This window comes from Procambarus clarkii, chromosome 47 (assembly GCF_040958095.1).
Source record: "Procambarus clarkii isolate CNS0578487 chromosome 47, FALCON_Pclarkii_2.0, whole genome shotgun sequence".
NCBI lineage: Eukaryota > Metazoa > Arthropoda > Malacostraca > Decapoda > Cambaridae > Procambarus > Procambarus clarkii.
In genome coordinates, this window is record NC_091196.1 from 13,065,026 (window position 1) to 13,084,329 (window position 19,304).

The window sequence follows — 19,304 nt, forward strand, 5'->3', positions numbered from 1 at the left end:
ACCAGCCGCCACCCGCCACCCACCACCAGCCGCCACCCGTCACCACCCACCACCAGCCGCCACCCGCCACCACCCACCACCAGCCGCCACCCGCCACCACCCGCCACCAGCCACCAGCCACCGCCACCCACCACCGCCACTCACCACCCGCCGCTACCACCCACCACCAGCCGCCACCCGCCACCAGCCACCACCAGCCGCCACCTGCCACCACCCACCACCAGCCGCCACCAGCCGCCACCCGCCGCCACCCGCCACCCACCACCAGCCGCCACCCGCCGCCACCCACCACCAGCCGCCACCCACCACCAGCCGCCACCCGCCGCCACCCACCGCCACCCACCACCAGCCGCCACCCGCCACCAGCCGCCACCCGCCACCACCCACCACCAGCCGCCACCACCCACCACCAGCCGCCACCCGCCACCACCCACCACCAGCCGCCACCCGCCACCACCCACCACCAGCCGCCGCCACCCTCCACCGCCACTCACCACCCGCCGCCACCACCCTCCACCCGCCACCCACCACCAGCCGCCACCCGCCACCACCCACCACCAGCCGCCACCCGCCACCACCCACCACCAGCCGCCACCCGCCACCACCCGCCACCAGCCACCAGCCACCGCCACCCACCACCGCCACTCACCACCCGCCGCTACCACCCACCACCAGCCGCCACCCGCCACCAGCCACCACCAGCCGCCACCTGCCACCACCCACCACCCGCCGCCACCCGCCACCCACCACCAGCCGCCACCCGCCGCCACCCGCCACCCACCACCAGCCGCCACCCACCACCAGCCGCCACCCGCCACCACCCACCACCAGCCGCCACCTGCCACCACCCACCACCAGCCGCCACCCACCACCAGCCGCCACCAGCCGCCACCCGCCACCAAACACCGCCACCCACCACCGCCACTAACCACCCGCCGCCACCTCCCACCACCAGCCGCCACCAGCCACCGCCACCCACCACCGCCACCCACCACCGCCACCCACCACCGCCACCCGCCGCCACCACCCACCACCACCACCCACCACCACCACCCACCACCACCAGCCGCCGCCGCCGCCACCACCACCACCGCCGCCACCACCCATCACCGCCACCACCACCACCGCCGCCGCCACCACCCATCACCGCCGCCGCCGCCACCACCCACCACAGCCGCCGCCGACACCACCGCCACCACCCACCACAGCCGCCACCACCACCCACCACCACCACCCACCACCGCCGCCACCACCAGCCGCCACAAGCCGCCACCGCCCGCCACCAGCCGCCATCACCACCGCCACCACCACCAGCTGCCACCACCACCAGCCGCCACCACCACCACCACCAGCCGCCATCACCGCCACCAGCTGCCACCACCACCAGCCGCCATCACCGCCACCAGCTGCCACCACCACCAGCCGCCACCACCAGCCGCCACCACCGCCACCACCACCAGCCACCAGCCGCCACCACCGCCCGCTATCAGCCGTCACCGCCCGTTGCCACAGTCGCCACCGCAAGCCGCCACCGCCAGCCGCCACCGCCAGCCGCCACCAGCCCCCCCCACCGCCGATCGTCACCACCCACCACAGCCGCCGCCGCCCGCCACCGCCCGCCACCGCCCGCCACCGCCCGCCACCACCCACCACAGCCGCCACCACCCACCACCCACCACCACCAGCCGCCGCCGCCACCCACCACCCGCCGCCACCACCACCAGCCGCCGCCGCCACCACCACCCACCACCACCGCCGCCACCACCACCCACCACCACCAGCCGCCGCCGCCACCACCACCCACCACCACCGCCGCCACCACCACCCACCACCACCAGCCGCCGCCGCCACCACCACCCACCACCACCGCCGCCACCACCCTCCACCACCAGCCGCCGCCGCCACCACCACCCACCACCGCCGCCGCCACCACCCACCACCGCCAGCCGCCACCACTCATCACAGACGCCGCCACCCGCCACCGCCCGCCACCACCGCCAGACACAGCCGCCAGTGTCCGCCACCGCCGCCACTGTCCGCCACCGCCGCCACTGTCCGCCACCGCCGCCACTGTCCGCCACCGCCGTCACTGTCCGCCACCGCCGCCACTGTCCGCCACCGCCACCACTGTCCGCCCGCCGCCACCACTGTCAGCCCGCCGCCACCACTGTCCGCCCGCCGCCACCAGCCGCCGCCGCCACCCACCACCCGCCGCCACCACCACCAGCCGCCGCCACCACCACCCACCACCACCGTCGCCACCACCACCCACCACCACCAGCCGCCGCCGCCACCACCACCCACCACCACCGCCGCCACCACCACCCACCACCACCAGCCGCCGCCGCCACCACCACCCACCACCACCGCCGCCACCACCACCCACCACCACCAGCCGCCGCCGCCACCACCACCCACCACCACCGCCGCCACCACCCTCCACCACCAGCCGCCGCCGCCACCACCACCCACCACCGCCGCCGCCACCACCCACCACCGCCAGCCGCCACCACTCATCACAGACGCCGCCACCCGCCACCGCCCGCCACCACCGCCAGACACAGCCGCCAGTGTCCGCCACCGCCGCCACTGTCCGCCACCGCCGCCACTGTCCGCCACCGCCGCCACTGTCCGCCACCGCCGTCACTGTCCGCCACCGCCGCCACTGTCCGCCACCGCCGCCACTGTCCGCCACCGCCGTCACTGTCCGCCACCGCCGCCACTGTCCGCCCGCCGCCACTGTCCACCACCGCCGCCAAAGCCGCCACGGTCCGCCCGCCGCCACTATCCGCCACAGCCGCCACTGTCCGCCCGCCGCCACTGTCCGCCCGCCCGCCGCCACTGTCCGCCCGCCCGCCGCCACCATCCGCCACCGCCGCCACTGTCCGCCCGCCGCCACTATCCGCCACCGCCGCCACTGTCCGCCCGCCGCCACTGTCCGCCCGCCGCCGCCACTGTCCGCCCGCCGCCACTGTCCGCCCGCCGCCACTATCCGCCACCGCCGCCACTGTCCGCCACTCTCCGCCGTCCAGCCTCCCCTCTCTCCGTTAGTAAATAATTATAATTGTTAGTAAATAATAAAAGAAATATAAATTATTAGATTTTTTTTACCCTTAAATTGGTTTTAATATTTAAATTGAAAATAATAATATAATATAAAATATAATAAAAATAATATAATATAAAATATAATAAAAATAATATAATATAAAATATAATTTAATTTCAAGAAATTTAACTTTAAACACAAAGATGTGAAAAGGGTTCAGATTATTGGCTCAAACCTTTCATAAGAGATTCATATTGGTATATGAATGGATTATGAATGACTCATGTTAGGAGTGTAAAGTTGCCACAACATCTCAAATTAGTGTTAGATACATATGTCTTGGTTATAAGTTTTGGAAACCTATTTAAGTCCACACACAATATCGTATCTGATACGATAAAACAAACGTTTCCAATACTTTCAAATACTTTCCAGATATGTTGTGGCAACCTAAAATTGTTTGCTGGGTACTAACCTGGGATACCCAAACTCTAATACCATCAGAAAAGAACCCGGTTGCGTCCCAATAGGGCCGTAACAGGTACATACATACAAGAGATTTTACTAAGAGTGATGGATTTATAGATAGGGCTAATACATGCAATGCCTAAAGCCACTATTACGCAAAGCGTTTCGGGCATGAAAAACTTAAATGACTAAAGCTTAATACTATTTGAGCATAAAGAATAAAATGAGTTGAGAACAAATAAAAAAAAAAGAGATAAAAAGGGGGGGAACATGGCTGAAAAAGCAGCACAAATACAATTCTGTCGACAAACAGCCCATTTAAAAAAAAACAGACATTGGTTGACAATAGAGGGGTAAGGTAGGTTACAGGGAATTTATTAGGTATTGCTTCGTTTTTATCTTAAACTGGCTGAGAGAGGTACAGTCTTTAATATGGTTGGGAAGGTCATTCCACATTCTGGGTCCCTTGATTTGTAGAGCATTTCTAGTTTGATTAAGTCGTACTCTAGGAATATCAAAACTATTTATTTCTGGTGTGGTGCTCATGGGTTCTGTTACAACCTTCTATGAAGCTTTTGAGGTCAGGATTGGCATTACAGTTCAGCGTTTATATATGTATAATACACACGAGAGAATGTGCAGTGACTTAATATCTAACATATTCAGAGATTTGAGTAGGGGTACCGAGTGATGTCTGGGGCCAGAGTTGGATATTGTCCTAATAACAGCTTTGTGTTGAGTAATTAGAGGACGTAAATGATTTTGGGTAGTAGAACCCCAAGCACAAATACCATAGTTGAGATATGGATAGATGAGGGAGTAATAGAGAGTATTATAGGTTAGGTAATAATTGTAATTACGAAGCAATAAGATGCTTATCTTAAGATACTAACAAGGTTAGGTAAGGTCGGTGTTTTCTATGAATCTTTTTAAGGGTATCTATTATGTTAAGTATGTCACATATGCACATATTTAATAAGTCAATATTGACTTATTAAATTTGCGAGAACGGGTTGGGGGCAGTAGGTAGCACAACGTAAAGTAGGGGCACAACACATACAGTTGAATCACTACTTTTTTCCCCTTAAAGTTAAAAGTACTATATGCTTAATTATTCCTTGGGTTTGGTTATTTTTTTTTTTTATTAATGTTTCAGCCTGTTGTGTAACTTTTAGTGAATTGTGGATTTTGACTCCAATGCCCTTTTTTCATAAATCTGCTACAGGGTAATGTTATTAATTTGGTAGAAGCCATGGCGCCATGTCTCACCCTGCCACCCTCGGCTTGGTTGCTGTGGCGCCGTGTCTCATCCTACAACCCTAAGCTTGGTCGCTGTGGCGCCGTGTCTCATCCTACAACCCTAAGCTTGGTCGCTGTGGCGCCGTGTCTCATCCTACAACCCTAAGCTTGGTCGCTGTGGCGCCGTGTCTCATCCTACAACCCTAAGCTTGGTCGCTGTGGCGCCGTGTCTCATCCTACAACCCTAAGCTTGGTCGCTGTGGCGCCGTGTCTCATCCTACAACCCTAAGCTTGGTCGCTGTGGCGCCGTGTCTCATCCTACAACCCTAAGCTTGGTCGCTGTGGCGCCGTGTCTCATCCTACTACCCTAAGCTTGGTCGCTGTGGCGGCATGTCTCACCCTGCCATCCTCCTCCCACCACCACTACATGCTAACATATTTGCTGCCACGAAATATTGTCGACTATTTCCACGAAATCATTCAGAAAAACTCCCGAATGATTCACCATCTCTTAATTCTAAAAGCAGCAGCCTCCCCCACAACAAATAGATTAGGAACTACAGCAAACTCGGGTACTTGAGTTAGAAGAGATTCGCCGACAGCATGAAGCGGATATGTTGACAGATAAAGAGCAGAAACTGAAGGAAGTACGACAGTGCTGTCGCTGTCATAGCGACGAACATGGTGAGTACAGTGACCTGGAGTACAGTATTTATCCCTCCACAAACTCCCCTCATACAACGGTGCTTCGTATCCTCAGTTGGAACATAGCATCACTCAGGAAAAGGCTTCCTGATCTCCACCACAAAGTGATGACTGCCAGCCCATTGATTTCGTCTGCCTTCAGGAGTGCAGAGTTCTCACCAGGTCCACACCTCCTAAATTACCCTCCTTTGTTGTCTATAACTTTAAATCCAATCACTCTAGTATTTTGTATGTTAAGAAGTCCCTTCCTCACCAGTCACTCCCAGCCAAGTCAACTGAAGGGCTTCAATATCATGGTGTGAAGATCTACGTGGGGAACTCTGCCCTCATTATCTTTAACCTGTAATCTCCAAGTGATAAGTTTAATTATACTGACCTTCCTATCTGTATACAGACTGAGCCTTCCATCATTATAGGTGATTATAATGCTAGGCATAGGAATATTGGTAATTCGCCGTTAAATAATCGTAACGGCAACCAACTCTTGTCACTATTAAAAAGTCACGATGATGCACAGATTGTGGGTGACCTTGAACCGACGCATATCTACGGGGGTATTCTTGATCTATGTCCCGGTGTCAACGTCTCCCACACCGTGTGCGCCTCGTCAATAGTGCCAGATATGGCGTCTGATCATCTGCCCATATTAGCCACTGTAAGCATTAGAAGCTCTATCCTCCCCGGCGGAATGTTCAAGCGGAAGAGGCTGGCTGTGCCCATCGATCAACGAGACAATTTTGTTGCTTATGTGGCAGAATGGTGCAGTTCCTTTGAGCCTTCATCAGTTGAAGATTTTAATAATGAATTCACAGGTACTATCGAACAGTCTATGGAATCACTTGATCCATCGTCTAGGCCACGTAACCCAAATTACATTGGTCATAATAATTATGCCTATTATAATGGTTCCAAATTACATTCATTAAAACCCACTGCCAGAAGAATTGGACTAGCTTATAGAAGTACCCGCACTGCTGAAATGCTTAGGCTCTTTCAAACGGCTCTGGCTGAGGCCAGGAAACGAATGGTAGAACTGAGGCAGACAGACTGGGAAACTTGTTAGTGGTCTCAATTCTCACACGCCACTAAGTCGGGCATGGAAGGATATCAACAAGATCATAGCGAATAATGCTGCAGAGATCTCACACCCTAATCCTCTGCACAGAGCAAATGAGCTTGTTGATGCTTGGGCCACAACTTCCAGCTTTGACAGTCTTCCTCTACTCACACAGAATGAATTAAATAATAGCTATGCTGATAGGGCAAGGCTCCTTGACTTCATGCTTCATCAAGAGGATGATTGTGACAGGCTATTTACTGAATACGAACTAGACTCTGCTCTACATAAAGTCAAAGCTACATCACCCGGGAAGGATGGAGTTACTTACGGCCTGCTGCGTATGCTTCTGCTAGTTCCAGGGAATCCCTTGCTTGAATTGTATAATATAAGCTATGTAACTGGGGAGCTTCCAAAGTCACGGACCAACAGCTTTATTATTCCCATTCCTAAACCTAATCAGCAGAGTGCTTTTCGCCCAATCTCCCTCACGAGTTGTCTCTTAAGTGTCTTGAGAGGATGGTTCTCAACCGTCTCCTTTACAGAACTAGTAACATGTTTTCTCCCCAGATATATGGCTTTACGCATGGAAAGAGTGTACATCACTGTATTACCACATTCCTCACCCTGCATACTGATAGGTCATATACCACTTTCCTAGATCTTAAGTCAGCCTTTGACATTGCTAACCAACACGTCATTCTGAGCGAACTTGCTAAAATGAATGTTGGAGGATGGCTTCTACGGTGAATAAGAGGCTATCTATCCAACAGGAAGTCATCTGTACTGTTCCAAGGGCATAGGAGTATAACAAGAAATTTTGAACTTGGCACTCCACAGGGAGGTGTCCTCAGTCCTATTCTGTTCAATGTGTTACTCAATGCACTTCTAAACTTAGAAACTAGAAGGCCCAGTGAACACATCATTAGCTGTGCGGATGATATACTAATCCATACCAATGGGTATACCAACACCCAAATTGTTCTGAACTCTGTGTTGCACACATGTCAGGAACTAGGCTTGGTCATCTCAGTAGAGAAAACAGAGATCCTGAACTGACGCCCACCCAGACGACGTAGGGCCGTTCGCAAAATGCAGTTGCATGAAGGCTCTCTGCTCGACTATGTAACCAGATACAAATACCTTGGTCTTGAAGTTCCACTATACCGCAATGTTGTAGCCAGACTGGGTCGCCAATGTAGAAAGAAACTCCGTGCTCTTAAGGCTGTGGCAGGCTACCATCCAAGCTATGGTGCAGTTTAGTTAAGTTCATTTATTATGCACCCCATACCTATCTTGTGGGCGGTAGTGGAAAGGGTTACAGAGGCACATAATGGACTCAGGATTGAACCCCACAATTCGTTTAGCTAAGCAAGTTACAATCTTGATGAGCTAGGCGCAAACGTGAGAATTGGCAACATGATGATGTATCTCTCATATATTAGATCTCTGATCGATTATGCTGCACCCATGTTTGCTCTAGTGCCTGAGAGAATGATTTGGAGAGCTGGGAAAGATGCAAAACGAAGCCATGAGGATTATCCTCGGATGCCCCCCGTACAACTAAATTACTAAACAAAAGGAAGGAACTGAATATTTCATGTGTAAGTGATCGTATCACAGAAATTAATGTTTTAATTGGTTTCAAAATGCTTAGGTTAACCTATCTCAACCCCTGAAGTTAGTGTGGGTTAGTCCTCCAAGTTTTTTTTTTTTTTGAAGGTCAGCATCTCTCCAAATGGAGGGATGCTGACAGTGCTCAGAATGGTACTGTGCTCTGAATGTATAATATTCATCACCTCTACCAAGAGAAACAACAACGACACTTTCCTGCCCCGTGGGAGATCACCTCTTTCCAAATCACTATCCCTACTTTCTCACCCAAGAAACTGATTAAAGAACAGGCCTTGCTTCAACAAGAAGCAAAGTACAATGCCTTAAGCCAAATTGATGCTTTAGTCAGAGAGCGCTCCCTTTCCCAGATTATTTACACTGATGGATCCTTGCAACAGTCGCATGATGCAGCTGGAAGTGCAGTTGTTGTGACAACGAGAGATGGTTCCATCTCCAATGAGTGTGGAGCGCGTATTGGCCTTCACTCTTCAAACAGAATTGGTTGTCATAATCCTTGTACTCGAGCGCGTATATGAATCCAAAGTTGACACGTTAATTGTAAGTGACTTCTTGTCATCCTTGACTTCCCTGAGTTCCCCAAGGCATATGACATGCTTATCTCTGAAGCTAGACACAGATATGGTGAAATAATCAATGATGGAGTCAGAGTTTGTCTCCTGTGGTTTCCTTCCCATATTGGTCTCGGAATGCACGATAAAACTGATGAGTTGGACAAGACTTTTGCTCGTAAAGAGGGAATTGATTACCAACTTGGGCTGCCTTTGAGCAGCCTGCGGGCAGTAATATTCTGGAACATCAACGAAATCTCGTAGACTTGAGGCAAAATAATTTTCACACCAGTTGCTCCATCCATCTATCGTTGTTCTATTATGCAGGAAGAAACGCACACCTATGGGGTGTGGTTTCCATACTAACCAATTCCTCTACCTCTACTAACCAATAAGGTTAGTAGACTTCTAGATGTTTCCACTGCTAGGCTTAGTCTCGACTACAAGTACCTCTGGGAGTTTGTAACATATATAGATGTAGACTTGACTAAATGTAAACTCTGTCAGCAGAACTACTCGCATACTTTGCGTCATTATATAATGGAATGTGAAAAAATTGCAGAATTCAGAGATAACACCATCAATGGAGTCCAATAAATGTATAAGTGCTTCCTTCATAAGTATAAATAAATAATAAATAAATGTTTATTCAGGTAAAGTGCAGTAAAGTATGTACTGCCTACAATCTTAGTGAAGTATCCAAAATTTGCTAACCGTAGGTGATACATGCACATGACTGTAAAGCTGCCGCCCAGTTGGATGGGTGTGAAGCAAGACTAGTAACTGTGTGACTCACCATATATGTAAAGTGCCTTGTATAGTGACTGTTGTGAGCCAAGCTTCACAAGATTGTCACTTGGTTAGCCTATCGAACGATGGGGTTCAGTTCCTGAACCCATTATGTGCCTCTGTAACCCTTTCCACCACCGTCCATGGGATGGGTATGGGGTGCATAATAATGAAAGCATCAATCAATCAATCTTAATTTTCCTCAGGTAGATCGCTTCGAGAACTTGGTGAACCAGCTGGGACTCGCGGGTCAGGTGATCGACTACGTGAAGCTGGACGTGGAGCTGTCGGAGGTGGACTTCCTGCAGGATATGCTCCTTAACTCTCCACACGTCCTCAGGAACATCAAGCAGATCGCTATGGAAGTTCATGATGACTTTTTCAAAGGTTAGATTTTTTGAGAAAAAATAATAATAATAATAGTTTGAAGTAAATTTCTATTGTGGATCCAGTATAATTATAGATTAAAGGAATGATATAAATTTCAAGTGTAAATATATTAATTCATTTACTTTCTCCACAAAAACGCTTTCATGCAATAATCTCAATATATTTTTGTATTTATTTATTTATATTTATTCACATACACACACAATATATATATATATATATATATATATATATATATATATATATATATATATATATATATATATATATATATATATATATATATATATATATATATATATATATATATATATATATATATATATATATATATATGTCGTACCTAGTAGCCAGAACGCACTTCTCAGTCTACTATGCAAGGCCTGATTTGCCTAATAAGCCAAGTTTTCATGAACTTATTATTTTTCGACTACCTAACCTACCTACCCTAACCTAACCTATTTTTTTGGCTACCTAACCTAACCTAACCTATAAAGATAGGTTAGATTAAGTTAGGTAGGGTTGTTTAGGTTCGGTCATATATCTACGTTAATTTTAACTCTAATAAAAAAAAATTGACCTCATACATAATGAAATGGGTAGCTTTATCATTTCATAAGAAAAAAATTAGAGAAAATATATTAATTAAGGAAAACTTGGCTTATTAGGCAAATCGGGCCTTGCATAGCAGGCCGAGTACGACGTTCTGGCTACTAGGTACAACATATATATATATATATATATATATATATATATATATATATATATATATATATATATATATATATATATATATCACACTATGACCCCCTCAGGATTTGAAGCCAGATCAGCGAGGGTCTCCCCCATGAACAGCACTGGTACTCTGACCACTGCATCAGCGGCCAGATATATTAAGATTTATATTTTTCATTTGGCTTTACAAGAATTGTTCCCCCAGAATGAACGTACATCAGTGGCATAGTCTCCGTCTTTAACATATATTCTCATTGCCAGTGTTACTAGACCCGACTCTCATGTAATCCAACATTCACTACAACCTACCATGAACAGCCGTGGTAGCTGATGGGCGTTTGAGCGCACGATCAAGGTCACGACCTTGAGACCTCAGACAAACTGCAACTATAATAATCTTGTTTTCTCTCCTTTTAAAGGCTTTGACGTTTAGTTCCCTTTATCTGCTCCATTTGTTCTGGCACTAATCTTGTTGCAAACCTCTGTATTTTTTTAGTTTTGGCTTTGTGTTTCACAAGGCGAGGATCCCAGACCGGTGCTGCATACTGAAGTGATGATCTAACAGAGGCTGCATAGATTATCTTGAAAGAGTCCTTATTTAGGTTTTAAATTATGTTCTAATGTTTCCAGTGTCTCATATGCTGCTGATGTTATCCTGTTTATTTGTGCCTCTAGTCTTAGTGATGAAGTTATATCCACTCCCAAATCATTTTGTCTCTTCATTTCATGAAGTTGTCTTCCCTTTATAGTTTAGTTTATCTTACACTTGTTGGGATTGAACTCTTGTCAGCCATTTGTCTGACCACTCCTGGAGTTTGTCAAGGTCTTCCTGTAAATTTTTATATTCTTCTCGTTTTTACATTCCTCATTATTGTGTTGTCTGCAAACATCGACATGTACGAGCTCACTCCCTCAGGTAAGTTATTCGCAAAAATTAAGAACAGCAGTCATTCTTAAACCGAACCATGGGGGACCCCACCTGTCACATTTCTGCACCACGACACCACCTGTCAGACCGTCTTGTCCTTCACTACTCGCTTACCCAGTCTTGCCAGCTTCTTTATCTATCTTGTACACCAGCATTTTAAGAGGAACCCTTATCAGTTTTTTTAATCTAGGAAGATACAACCTATCCAACCTTCTTTTTCCTACTGTATTTTAGTAACCTTGTCATAGAACTCGTTCAAGTATATCAGGAATGACTCTTCGCTTTTAAATCCATACATCCCTCTCACTGGAACGTTCATCCCCGCTAAGTGCTCCATTATTCTCATCATAATTACATTCTCCATTATTATACACGAAATACTCGTCATTGAGACTGGTGGATAATTTAGTGTCTCCTGTCAGTCCTCTTTTTTGGAATATTAGGACTGTGCCTTTTCCAGAATTCTGAGAGATCTATCTGGAGTGTTTTATTACAAATTTTAGTTCTTGGATGACAGTACATGTGCAGCAATGGTAATATAAGTCTGGTTCTATTTACTTAGCCGAATTTTGTTCAACCAGACTGTTTTCACCTTATCTATAGTGCCAACCTTTCATCACCAACCTTGAAATCTCTTGAGTTTCTCACACGTCTTCTTATTATTTTATATGGCAATTCACATCCCCTCGACCTGGTCACATTCTCTCTTACTGTTGTTTTATGCTCTTGTCTGCCTAATTTGTTATAAATATTTAGTTTTCTTAGTTATAATAAGATTTTTAGTAATACAAACACAATTGCTTTAATATTAAACAGGTGACCTGAGCCCGACTAGCAGACAACAGGTGTTCTGGCCCTACTTCATGCTGCTCAAGTGTCAAGACTTCCGACTGGTCCATTCCCGAAGTAATCATGGATGGTGGCAAGAGGTGGAGGAGGTTTATAAGATGGGCAGGGGAGGTCAACTGGTAGCCCCCGTCCTCCAGCGGGAGGTGGTGTGGGCCCGGGAGGTCAACTGGTAGCCCCTTCCTCCAGCGGGAGGTGGTGTGGGCCCGGGAGGTCAACTGGTAGCCCCCGTCCTCCAGCGGGAGGTGGTGTGGGCCCGGGAGGTCAACTGGTAGCCCCTTCCTCCAGCGGGAGGTGGTGTGGGTCCGGGAGGTCTACTGGTAGCCCCTTCCTCCAGCGGGAGGTGGTGTGGGTCCGGGAGGTCTACTGGTAACCCCTTCCTCCAGCGGGAGGTGGTGTGGGTCCGGGAGGTCTACTGGTAACCCCTTCCTCCAGCGGGAGGTGGTGTGGGTCCGGGAGGTCAACTGGAAGCCCCTTCCTCCAGCGGGAGGTGGTGTGGGTCCGGTAGGTCTACTGGTAGCCTCCTACTGTCCTGCCTATATGACTACTGAACTAATACATCTAGTTTTGAGTATTAAAATGTCAAAGTGCCTTAGAAAGGAGCACCAGTGACAAGAGATAAAAGCTTAATTGCTGTTTGGGAGTGAATGCACATTTCTTTACAGAGTTATTGAGGATTATTTTTTTTAGCATACTTTATATAGACATATCATTGATTTTTAAGATGTTTGTCATTGGTTTACAATAATTTTGTATTCCACACTATTAATCGTTAAGGTACAAATTCAGTTTGAAGATATATTTACTTATTTATTTATATACAAGAATATTCCCTTGGATTTTTGCGATTACATAACACTGGTGTTCTTACATTCTTGCAAACCCACTAACACGCATTGCGTTTCCCGCAGGTCTTTAATCTAACTAATAAGGCAAGAGTATTAATAGGTACAATAAAGCAAAATTTAAGTTCAACATAATAACTACAATATCAATTAATGTAAATTATTACACTGGTGAAGTTGCATGTCTTAAGTACATGTAATAATATTGGGGATTAGTGGGTAGCACAAGATAAGTGCGAGTTTGAAGTACAAGGTAAGAAACTATGATGATGCAATTACGTACTTTTTGGTTATACTTTTGAATAAGGCATAAGTTGGACAATTTTTTAATTCATTAGAGAGCGAGTTCCATAGAGTACCTTTATTTGCATCGAGTGTTTGCACAGATTTAGTCTGATGCTAGGAATATCAGAGATATTTATTTCTTGAGTTCATTTATTTCAAGAGCTTCGTCTTGAGGCAAAATTCAACGCTTAAGCCATATTGATACTTTGTCCACAGAGCATTCTCTCTCAAGTCATATACACTGATGGTTCCCTACACCGCCCCACAGTTGCAGCTGGAAGTGCAGTTGTCCTGACAATGGGCGATGGCTTATATTTTGAGTGTGGAGTCCGTATAAACAACTGGGCCTCTACCCTTCAGACCGAATTATTTGTCTCGCTTCTTGCACTGTAATGTGTACAAGTCTCCAAATTTGATACATTAATTGTAAGTGACTCTTTATCATCTTTAATTTCTCTCAACTCTTTAAGACGTAACTGTAACATGCTCGTGTCTGAAGCTAGACACAAATACTACAAAATTATTAATGATGGTAACAGAGTCCATTTCATGTGGTCTCCATCTCATGTTGTCCTCCGAATGCATGATAGAGCTGATGAGTTAGCCAAAGAACCTGCCTTGAAAGGAGAAATTAAGTATAACTTTGGATTGTCAATGAGCAATCTGAGAGCAGCAGTACACCGAGAACTTCAACAAAATCTTGTAGATCTGAGGCAAAGTGAAATTGACACCAGTAATTCCATCTATCATCATACTATCATGCAAGAGGAGCCACACATCTATGGATCATTAAATAAAATCAGCAGACTTCTAGATTTTACTACTTCTCGGCTTAGATTCGGTTACAAGTATCTCTGGGAATTTTCATTACCTGCTGATGTAGACCTGACCAAATGTAAACTGTGTCAACAAAAGTATTCGCACTTTCGCAGCGGGGCGTCTAACAGCTGGATGGACAGCACTTCGGATTCATAGTCCTGAGGTTCCGGGTTCGACCCCCGGTGGAGGCAGAAACAAATGGGCAAAATGTTTCTTTCACCCGGCCCTGTTACCTAGTAGTAAATAGGTACCTGGGAGTTAGACAGCTGCTACGGGCTGCTTCCTGGGGGTGGAGGCCTGGTCGAGGACCGGGCCCTCTCAAGATAACCACCCTCCATCACTATGTGATGGAGTGCGTAAAGATACGTGAATTCAGAGATAATTCAATAACAGATGCTCCAGATGTGTGTAAATATTTCATTTATATGATCTACTACCAGAAATCTTAGCCAAAAATCCCCAGTTTGCTAACTGTAGGTAGTAACTAAGTGATTGTAACCTATCCACCGCTGCCCACTGGATGGGGGGCGGTGTGCAGGACCTCTACCCAATTGGACCTCTACCCAATTGCAGGATCAATTGTGACACTAGCTCTCCACATGTCAGTTGCTTAATTTAGAAACTGTACTTGTGGTCGATCTCGAACCCATTGATGTTGTGACTATGTGCATTGAATTTTGTAACTAGCTCATTAAGATTGTAACTTGCTTAGCTAAATGAATTATGGGGGTTCAGTCCCTGAGCCCATTATGTGCCTCTGTATCCCTTTCCACTACCGCCGGTCGGTCCAGGGAGCCGGTCGGCCGAGCGGACAGCACGCTGGATTTGTGATCCTGTGGTCCTGGGTTCAATCCCAGGCGCCGGCGAGAAACAATGGGCAGAGTTTCTTTCACCCTATGCCCCTGTTACCTAGCAGTAAAATAGGTACCTGGGTGTTAGTCAGCTGTCACGGGCTGCTTCCTGGGGGTGGAGGCCTGGTCGAGGACCGGGCCGCGGGGACACTAAAAAGCCCCGAAATCATCTCAAGATAACCTCAAGATAACCGCCCACAAGATGGGTATGGGGTGCATAATAAATGCACTAAACTATCTATACTGGTGTGGTGTTCATGGGTTCAGTTACATCTATCAAGGAAGAGTTTCAGATCAGGATTAACACTAACATTTAACAAGGGTTTTGTACATGTAAATATGACAAGAGAATGTGTGAAGGGAGTGAATGTTTAGCGTGTGTTGGGATTTAAAGAGAGGAGGCAGTACTGTACAATATATACAGTGTACTGTATATTATATATTCTGTACAATACACACACACACACACATCACTAGGAAGTGATGTGGTGGAGGCTGACTCCATACACAGTTTCAAATGTAGGTATGATAGAGCCCAGTAGGCTCAGGAATCTGTACACCAGTTGATTGACAGTTGAGAGGCGGGACCAAAGAGCCAAAGCTCAACCCCCGCAAGCACAATTAGGTGAGTACAATTAGGTGAGTACACACACACACACACACACAACTAGGTGAGTGCAACTAGGTGAGTACACACACACACACACACACACGTACACACTCTGTACTTGGACCTATCCTGTTTCTGATATACGTAAATGATCTCCCAGAGGGTATAGACTCATTCCTCTCAATGTTTGCTGACGACGCCAAAATTATGAGAAGGATTAAGACAGAGGAGGACAGCTTGAGGCTTCAAGAAGACCTGGACAAGCTGCAGGAATGGTCGAACAAATGGCTGTTAGAGTTTAATCCAAGCAAATGTAATGTAATGAAGATAGGGGTAGGAAGCAGGAGACCAGATACAAGGTATCACTTGGGAGATGAAATACTTCAAGAGTCCGAGAGAGAGAAAGACCTGGGGGTTGATATCACGCCAGACCTGTCCCCTGATGCTCACATCAAGAGGATAACAGCAGCAGCATATGCCAGGTTGGCTAACATAAGAACGGCCTTTAGAAACTTGTGTAAGGAATCTTTCAGAACATTATATACCACATATGTCAGACCAATCCTGGAGTATGCGGCACCAGCATGGAGTCCATATCTAGTCAAGCATAAGACTAAAATGGAAAAGGTTCAAAGGTTTGCCACCAGACTAGTACCCGAGCTGAGAGGTATGAGCTACGAGGAGAGACTACGGGAATTAGACCTCACTTCGTTGGAAGACAGAAGAGTTAGGGGGGACATGATCACCACATTCAAGATCCTCAAGGGAATTGACAGGGTTGATAAAGACAGGCTGTTTAACACAAGGGGCACACGCACTAGGGGACACAGGTGGAAACTGAGTGCCCAAATGAGCCACAGAGATATTAGAAAGAACTTTTTTAGTGTCAGAGTGGTTGACAAATGGAATGCATTACGAAGTGATGTGGTGGAGGCTGACTCCATACACAGTTTCAAGTGTAGATATGATAGAGCCCAATAGGCTCAGGAACCTGTACACGTGTTGATTGACAGTTGAGAGGCGGGACCAAAGAGCCAGAGCTCAACCCCCGCAAGCACAACTAGGTGAGTACAACTAGGTGAGTACACACACACATACACACACACACACACACACACACACACACACACACACACACACACACACACACACACACACACACACACACACACACACACACACACACACACACACACACACACACACACACACACACACACACACATATATATATATATATATTATATATATATATATATAATATATATATATATATATATATATATATATATATATATATATATATATATATATATATATATATATATATATATATATATATATATATATATATATATATATACTATTGCTATTGCTGTACTATTGCTCTCAGATTGCTCATTGACAATCCAAAGTTATGCTTAATTTTTCCTTTCAAGGCAGATTCTTTGGATAACTCATCAGCTCTATCATGCATTCGGAGGCCAACATGAGATGGAGACCACATGAAATGAACTCTGTTACCATCATTAATAATTTTGTTGTATTTGTGTCTAGCTTCAGACACGAGCATGTTACAGTTATGTCTTAAAGAGTTGAGAGCAATTGAGGATGATAAAGAGTCACTTACAATTAATGTATCAAATTTGGAGACTTGTACACATTTCAGTGCAAGGAGCAAAGCAAATAGTTTGGTCTGAAGGGTAGAGGCCCAGTTGTTTATACGGACTCCACACTCAAAATATAAGCCATCGCCCATTGTCAGGACAACTGCACTTCCAGCTGCACCCGTGGGGCGGTGTAGGGAACCATCAGTGTATATGACTTGAGAGAAAGAATGCTCTGTGGACAACGTATCATTATGGCTTAAGGCATTAAGCTCTGCCTCAAGACGAAGCTTGGGCTGATCTCTGGAAATAAATATCTCTGATATTCCTAGCATCAGACCAAATCTGTGCAAACACTCGATGCAAATAAAGGTACTCTATGGAACTCGCTCTCTAATGAATTAAAAAATTGTCCAACTTATGCCTTATTCAAAAGTATAACCAAAAAGTACGTAATTGCATCATCATAGTTTCTTACCTTGTACTTCAAACTCGCACTTATCTTGTGCTACCCACTAATCCCCAATATTATTACTTGTACTTAAGACATGCAACTTCACCAGTGTAATAATTTACATTAATTGATATTGTAGTTATTATGTTGAACTCAAATTTTGCTTTATTGTACCTATTAATACTCTTGCCTTATTAGTTAGATTAAAGACCTGCGGGAAACGCAATGCGTGTTAGTGGGTTTGCAAGAATGTAAGAACACCAGTGTTATGTAATCGCAAAAATCCAACGGAATATTCTTGTCTATAAATAAATAAGTAAATATATCTTCAATCTGAATTCGTACCTTAATGATTAATAGTGTGGAATACAAAATTATTGTAAACAATTGACAACCATCTTAAAAATCAATGATATGACTATATACAGTATGCTAAAAAAAGCCTCAATAACTCTGCAAAGAAATGTGCATTCACTCCCAAACAACAATTAAGCTTTTATCTCTTGTCACTGGTGCTCCTTTCTAAGGCATTTTGACATCTTAACACTCAAAACTAGATGTAATAGTTCAGTAGTCATATGGGCAGGACAGTAGGAGGCTACCAGTAGACCTCCCGGGCCCACACCACCTCCCATGGAGAGCTGGGGCTACCAGTCGACCTTCCGGGCCCACACCACCTCCCCATGGAGGAAGGCGGCTACCAGTAGACCTCTTGGGCCCACGAACGCTACGTCCCCATGGAGGACAGGGGCTACCAGTTGACCTCCCAGGCCCACGCCACTTCTCCATGGAGGACGGGCCGTGCTACCAGTCGACCTCCCGGGCCCCCAACCACCTCTCGCTGGAGGACGGGGGCTACCAGTCGACCTCCCGGGCCCCCAACCACCTCTCGCTGGTGGACGGGGGCTACCAGTCGACCTCCAGGCCCCACACCACCTCTTGCCACCGTCCATGATTACTTCGGGAATGGACCAGTCGGAAGTCTTGACACTTGAGCAGCATGAAGTAGGGCCAGAACACCTGTTGTCTGCTAGTCGGGCTCAGGTCACCTGTTTAACATTAATATTAAAGCAATTGTGTTTGTATTACCAAAAATCTTATTATAACTAAGAAAACTAAATATTTATAACAAATTAGGCAGACAAGGGCATAAAACAACAGTAAGAGAGAATGTGATCAGGTCGAGGGGATGTGAATTGTCATATAAAATAATAAGAAGACGTGTGAGAAACTCAAGAGATTTCAAGGTTGGTGATGAAAGGTTGGCACTATAGATAAGGTGAAAACAGTCTGGTTGAACAAAATTCGGCTAAGTAAATAGAACCAGACTTATATTACCATTGCTGCACATGTACTGTCATCCAAGAACTAAAATTTGTAATAAAACACTCCAGATAGATCTCTCAGAATTCTGGAAAAGGCACAGTCCTAATATTCCAAAAAA

General features: G+C 46.7%; 1 protein-coding gene across 1 annotated transcript in view; it reads right to left on the bottom strand.

The window, feature by feature from the left end:
• Positions 1-17,264: 17,264 nt before the first annotated feature.
• The window catches only part of LOC123750562 (uncharacterized), a 31,546-nt gene continuing 29,506 nt past the window's right edge, over positions 17,265-19,304 (bottom strand). The window contains exon 8 of the mRNA XM_069301974.1: positions 17,265-18,909. Coding sequence (XP_069158075.1) covers positions 18,767-18,909 — 143 coding nt within the window. The 3' untranslated portion in view covers positions 17,265-18,766. The remainder of the gene's footprint in view (positions 18,910-19,304) is intronic.